Source organism: Etheostoma cragini, chromosome 14 (genome assembly GCF_013103735.1).
Source record: "Etheostoma cragini isolate CJK2018 chromosome 14, CSU_Ecrag_1.0, whole genome shotgun sequence".
NCBI lineage: Eukaryota > Metazoa > Chordata > Actinopteri > Perciformes > Percidae > Etheostoma > Etheostoma cragini.
Window position 1 is genome coordinate 17,830,532 of NC_048420.1, and position 7,487 is coordinate 17,838,018.

At 38.5% G+C, this 7,487-nt stretch overlaps 1 protein-coding gene across 1 annotated transcript in view; it reads left to right on the forward strand.

Annotated features, from left to right (window-relative positions):
* The first annotated feature begins 1,265 nt into the window (after nt 1-1,265).
* Nucleotides 1,266-7,487, forward strand: part of med30 (mediator complex subunit 30) — a 37,023-nt gene continuing 30,801 nt past the window's right edge. Inside the window, exons 1-3 of the mRNA XM_034891294.1 lie at nt 1,266-1,377; nt 3,796-4,097; nt 7,193-7,351. Coding sequence (XP_034747185.1) covers nt 3,888-4,097; nt 7,193-7,351 — 369 coding nt within the window. The 5' untranslated portion in view covers nt 1,266-1,377; nt 3,796-3,887. The remainder of the gene's footprint in view (nt 1,378-3,795; nt 4,098-7,192; nt 7,352-7,487) is intronic.

The following is a 7,487-nucleotide window of genomic DNA, read 5'->3' on the forward strand; positions in this document are numbered from 1 at the left end:
TTTGTCTCAATGAGGTTCAATTATATAAATATGAAAAATCTATAAGTTTTGCATCAGCTTGCCTTGATATGGTCACTACATTGTGTCTCTATTCACGTTGATCCACAGTGATGACAAATGTCACACATATTTTCATTTTCCAACCTTGTCTATTGATATGATCTTATGGTTTAAATTCTTTCTTCTAAGGTCAAATGTGTAATTCAGCAACGCATATTCATCTCAGTACCTGCCTCCACCCACTCACCATCACTATCTATAGTCCCAATTAAACACACCAAGTAGACAGGCTGGGCGATTATGTAGAAACTCATTTCCACATGGCATGCCTCAGTTGGTCTGGCTGTACGGCAGATGGGGATTGTAAGAGTAACGCTCACTCATCCTGGCAAGCTAACCAGCACTACTCCTGCAATTAAGAAGTTGTGGGCAGTCAAGTGAACTTGTGCTTCGCATATCAATTTTGCATGTTGAAGATAGTTTTTCAAGAAAGAGAATACGTGAAAAGAAACGACTGCAGGTTATTATTACACACAATGTGTTTAGATAAAAGGAAATTGAAATCCCAGATTTAAATAATGTAAATCAAGTAATAGGCATTATAATCTACTTTTTCAGCCCCCACTCAAGCCTGAAGGCAAAGCCTTTCTATTTCTTATAAGCTCTTATTTCCAGTCTCTGTAAATCAGAGCTGTAATTCTGCTGCATGGCAGCGCATATGCTGAGAAAGCTGCATGTCTAGTGTATTGTATTTCAAATCAATTTGAATTCTGATGGCTCACAAAGCAATCCAAGCACAGTTGTACATTATAGGTATGCCAAATAAATAGATGAATGGATGCATTGAAGGATTTTATTGAACACAAATTAGACAACACATCCATTCATGGGATGAATTTGAATCATGCTTACTTAAAAAGTTATAATGAACCATGAGAAGTAACCATGTGGCGTAAATTAGCATGAGGGCTGATGAAGTCAGATGTGTGACTTTGCTGTTATATACGAGTAGACCAGCATATGGCGCTGTTACCCTAAGTAGCCTGAGCACATTTTAGTGCACCTTACTTTACCGTAACATTGTCATTAATTCTTTCGAACCATAAGGAGGGATGGGGGGGACACATCGATAAATATGTTTTTATTTTAATCTAAATAATTATGACATCACAGTCCGTGTTGATCATATTTCCTTCCATTAAAATAACTTTAAATTTAAAAAAATGTCATTTTCAAGTTGCACATTTCCTTCATCATTTACAATAATCAGTCGCGGTGTCAAGCCGAATTCTCGCGATAGTTGCGGCAGCTGAAAATCCTAGGAGCAGAGCAGGCAACTTGACATGTCAACAAAACAGATAAATTATCGCAACACAGGTAACATTACACGTTGTCTAATGTGTTATTAAAGGAATATGAACACGTACTGCGGTGTTGAGTTAACGTCGTGCCGGAATAATAAATCGACACATAAGTAATGAACCAAGAAAAAGCTGAAGTGTCGTGTGTGGTGTGACTGTCCCCTTAGCTTTGGCGTCAACCACTCCACTTTGTTAGCTAATTAACACGTTACAAGGCTGAATGTTGTTGGGTGTGGCATTTAAAAGTCCAGGACAGCATCTAACCGACTTGTACTGGTTTAAAGCTATGTTTAACTGTTTCTACAACCCCGGTATACAACTTATATTAAAGGCTATAGCCTATATCGTTAGCTCAGAGACTTTGTCAATTTTGATTCTGTTTAGCTAGCTAAGTTAGACCGCGTTTTGTTTTAGTTGATTTGTGACAGCTGCGCAGCTTTTAGAGAGCTGTAACGCTACTTCATGTCTTGAGTGTATATGTGAGTGTTGCACATATTTATTCATACCACTGTGGCCGACTTAACGTCATTTATACACTCCTTTTATTTCTTTATTTATATTTCTACTCAGATATTTATATACTCTTGCAACTGTAACACCAAATTTCACTTCGGGGATCAATAAAGTAGTTCTGATTCTGATATCTACATTGGTGCTCGTAAGTTTATGAACCCATGCTCAAGTTGACTAAAAAGAGGGGAAAAAATAATCTTTTGGAAAGTGATCTTAATGCCTTAATTTGATTGAACTTCCCTCGGCTTTTGGAATTAAAGTAGCATCACATACATAGAGATCGGTATGAGGTACTTTCCATACGATAGTCTCTCAACGCAGATTAAGCAAGCTATTAAGCCAACTGAAAACCAATCTCTAGGTAAGGGGAAGGGTACATGATGATGTGGGGCTATTTTAATTCCAAAGGCCAAGGGAACTTTATCAGGATGCACAGTCACCTGGATCCATTACATAACTGGCCTTTAAAAATAAAAATGTGACTGGAAAAACTGACTGGATCAAACTGGAAAGCTCATTGATCTTAATTTGTATGATTGCTGGGAGTTGCTGCTAACATCCTCTGATTGGTCGACCATTCCTGGGTCTGGTTTATATAAACATGGTCCAGTGCTGTTTGACATTCCAAATTTTACCGGATAAAAAAGTGTAAAGGGCAACACACAACTGCAGTGTCTGACCCATTTCAAACCATGTTTTCGCTTAAATTAAACAATTTGAGCACAAAAACAAAACAAAAACACTTTCTATACATGAAATCCCTCACACTAGCAGGGACCAGGGATTATGTGTCAACTCAGCAGGATTCGCCACTGTCTAGGGGTCTGAATAATTATGCCCCCAGTATTTTAAGAAAGAACTTTTATTTCTTTCCGGTTACATTGTTCATTTACCTACTATAAATGGGTGTCCTTAAAGGTTGGATTTTTCCTACATTTTTTAATCAAGGCATTAAGATCAATTTCCAAAAGAGGATTTTTTTTATTTCTCTTTTTAGTCAACTAAAGCATGGCTTTAAACTTAAACTTATGAGCACACGCACAGGTGTAAGTCATAAGTTATTTTCATGACGCTGAAGGCATCAAAACTATGAATGAACACATATGGAATTATGTATTTATCAAAAAAGTGTAAAATAACTGAAAACATGTCTTATGTTTTAGTTTCTTCAAAGTAGCCAAATCAGAGCAAAGAGTGGATACTTTGAAGAAACTAGAATATAAGACAGGTTTTCAGTTATTTCACACTTTTTTGTTTTGTACATAATTTCACATTTGTTCATTCATAGTTTTGATGCCCTCAGTGTTAATCTGCAATGCAAATAGTCAACTCATTGAATGAGAAGGTGTGTTCAAACTTTTTGCCTGTACTATATACACTGTGTGTGTGTGTGTGTGTGTGTGTATATATATATGTATGTATGTATGTATATATATATATGTATATGTGTGTGTATATATTTGTGTGTGTATATGTATTTATTAATTCTCATTACGCATATACACCAACTATATTCCTACTATTGTTGATTCATCTTTCAACCACTGTACACTTGTCTACCACAAATATATAATTTATTTTTTATAGATATGATATATTGTATCACTATATTTATCTTCTGCACTATTTTATGTCTTGGATTCAAAATTTTACTTTCTTTTTATATTGGTATGCATCGTTAGCAGAAGCCTGAGATCAGTAAATGACTGCTCTTCTGTAATTGTGCACATGACAATAAATGAATAACTTGAATTTAACTGATGATACAAGCTAAATGTTAGGCCAGTATCCTTATACTGTAAATTATTGCATTGTTTTCTCGTCTCAGAGGAAACACAGTGACTTCTGTGAATTAACTTGTCCTACTTTCTCCCCCCCATCAACATTTTTTTCTCCTACTCCTGTAAAACACTTTATTTAGGCATGTAAGGGTGTGCTGGTGGGAAATAGCCCGACAGGTAATCTCACCTAGGACCTAGACCTCCTCCACCAGCATCTTTACTTGCTGTCTCCATGACAACCCCTCCGCTGGTGTCGCCTTTTGGCGGGCAGCCTCCTCCCCCGCAGCAGCAGCAGCCGCAGCAGCAACAACAGCAGCAGCAGCAGCAGGCCCAGGCAGCACGGGATGTCAACACAGCCTCACTCTGTCGCATCGGCCAGGAAACGGTCCAAGACATTGTCTTCAGGACCATGGAGATCTTTCAGCTCCTTAGGAACATGCAGGTCTGTCTCACTCTCTGCCCACACGCCTATCAAATATTGTTACACTCCCCCTTCAGTCTTCTGTTTGCCTCTCCTTCTGCCTTTTCAAGTTGTTTTTTTTGCATTTCCCAAAGCCCGAATGCCCTTTCGAGACACTTAATGCCATAAGAACAATATTATGAGATGGGTGAAAACTGCAATAAGAAGACACAATATAATTAAACAGATCTATACAAAGATAGAGCAGCAGAATATAATCATAAAGAGCCAAAAGATAAACAACATCAACATATATTTAAAAGAATTTACTCTAATAGTAATGAGATGTCTGATGGTAACATGACACAGCACTATTATGTAAACACAAAACAGCTGCCATTCAGGAAGGGAATTCTTTAATAAAAATCTCTAACTTGGAATAAGGATTTAAAAACAAGTCAGTGCAAGCGGACTGATTACTAAATGGAAAGCTGGTCTAAAGCCAAGACACCGGTAGAGTCAACCAAAAGCTTGAATAACCATGGATTGATGAACTCATCAATCAGCTCAAAGTCTGCACCAGTGGAATAATGAGACATTAGAAAGTTTAAAGTTCATGTAATCCGGGGATCATCTAAGGAAACTTTGTTTCTATATTTAAGACCTTTTATATGGATTGTAAAAGAAATTTGCAACAAGTGCTGCAAAGAAGTTTAAAATGTGAGTAGTATAGGAGAAAAGTTAGTCCGAAGCATGCAGAATTCTACTCAAGCTCAGTTACAAATTGCTTGAGCATGCTTGAGCATTAAGGCAGGTAAAGAACGGAATCCAGTGTCAGGATACCAAAGCAGGTCTAATTATTTTTAATGAATTGGTAAAAGCATGGCCACTGTCACAAATAACACCAAAGATCTTACAGAAAAAGTTTCTGTTTGGAATGAGGAGTCCAAGCTGTGGTTGAATTTGTGAGGAGAGGCTAATGAATGGGGACTAGGCAGCCATATAGTGTGGACAGATGGGTGAATTCAAAGTTTTTGGGATGAATAATGCATATTTTCACACTTCAAACACTGATGTTATATGACATTTGTTATCAAAGTGTTAATGATAGGAAATGCAACACTAGCTGACGAAGTCGTGACTGCATCACACACAGTATGTTGCCTGACATATTATCATTGTACAGTCTTATGAGTCATAAGAGACAGCACAAACTTGTCTCTTATTTCGGCTGTATACCATAAATTGATGAAGTGATAAAAGAAAGTTGTTATGCCAGTTCTTCCTGTATACATGAGCATGGAAGGATAGAAAGAATGATGGGAGTAACTTGACTTCTGGTGCAGTGGGTGGCGCTCTGCCAAAGTACAACTATAGACTGTATATATTAATGGAGAAAGCATGTGTGACGTCACTCATAGGTTTGTGGAGTTCTGCTATGTGTTGTTACGGGCGCAGCCATCCGAGTTGCAGATGTGACGATTTTAGATGAGAGGGAGGAGCCCTTACACTCAACGTTACGTTACACACTTTCACTGGCAATCACATCATAGCCGCAGCCTATAACAACCCCTGCTTTATCGCCGATTTTAAAATAACCAAGACATAATTCAAAAATGATCATCATTCTGTGTTGCAGAAGACTTAAAACTAGCAATTGAGACCATAAACTCATTATGAAAATGTTTACTGAGGTAATAAATCTAATGAGAATTGGGTCACTTTCTTGTAGACTTCTACAGAAACCAACCTCCTTTTGCAACCGCACGTGTTGCTCTCTGCTGGAATTCGGATGGAATGCAGGTTAAGGGTACTTCCTCATTTGCAGCACTTTGGCGAAGTGGATACTTTGTCTAATGTTTTTTTTCTTTGTCTACTGGTCAGGATACGGCTTTCTCTTCAGGTTAAACTTTCTATAAAATCACAACAACTTGGAAGGCGGGACGAACATGGACACCTTTTCAGTGCTGTACATTTCAGAAATGGGTCTTCTTGAGAGTACCTGCCACGGCAAAGTCCTCAATGGGTTTAAACTAAAGGTTTGAAGTTCATGGTATTGCTGTGGTTTTTGGTGCCTTTGCTTCCAAATGCTCTCCCTTATACACGGGTCAAAAAAACACTGCAGTGGAGTGGGCAGGGGCACTTATTATCTACAGAGCATGCACACACGCATAACCCAAGTTTACACCGGTTAAGGTGTATACAGGCTCAAATACCCCGGTTGCTAAAGGAGATATCTAGGTCTGGTGACCGGGGTATGAGAAGTCCGATTTTAGCTGGGTAACGTGTTAACATTGCGTTTGAGAAAACACGGTATTGCCTTCACTTGAATATAATTGGGTTTTCAAACTGCATAATTTATTTATTAATTAATTGAGTGACGGTCCTAACAAACACGACTCAGCCACAGTACAAACAGTATTCTTGTGACTTTTTTTTTTTTTTTAATCGCACACTGTCTTTATAGTCATAAAAAATTCCCTGACTTTTTCTCCCCCTGCCTCTCTCTCCTTCTGTCAGTCTGTCTGTCTCCCCACTGTGTCTGTGTCTCTCTCTTCACTTTGCTTGCCCCGAAGGCATGCTTGTTTCATGTTATGTAGGATGTTTATAATCAGACAGTGCTGCCCCAGAGGCTTGTCGATTTTCTCAGTAAAAACATGTATTGTCACTCTTTAACACCCATTGTGGTTAAATGCCAGTGATGCCAGATCTCCGTATGTGACTGAGTGAAAACATTCAAAGTGCAGCAGCAGATGCAGTTAACCTTTGAAGCAGCAGATTTCTTTGTGTTTGTGTTTTCCCATTTTAAACTGTGATTGTATTTTATTATCAGGACCAGTTAACATATTCTTGCATGAACACAAACAATACATTTTTAAGGTTTATCTACAGCTAGGTTGCTGACATTCTTACAGTAAGTAGAAAGGAAACTATCACTTCATTCAAATGAAAGTGCCTGTACTGTGTCCATTAGCAGAAGGCTCCCAATGAACTATTACCAGTTTGGGAAGAACATAGGGGTTGTAGCGCTTTTTTGCCGTCAGTGGGGATCCATGGCTGTTTCTTTTTATTAGCACTAGCAAAATTGTAGATTTATACTTTGCTTAACAAAACGTTTCCTCTGTGGTGTTTCTCAGCTGCCTAATGGAGTCACTTACCACCCCAACACCCACCAGGACAGGCTGGGAAAACTCCAGGAGCACCTAAGAATGCTTTCTGTGCTGTTCCGCAAGCTGCGCCTCGTCTATGACAAATGCAATGAAAACTGCGCCGGGATGGACCTCATACCTCCAGAGGTGAGCAGTAGTGACACAAGATCTGACCTAATTTTCTAATGTGATTAAAATGTAAGTGTTTATGTATACAGTGGGTACGGAAAGTATTCAGACCCCTTTAAATTTTTCACTCTTTGTTTCATTGCAGCCATTTTCC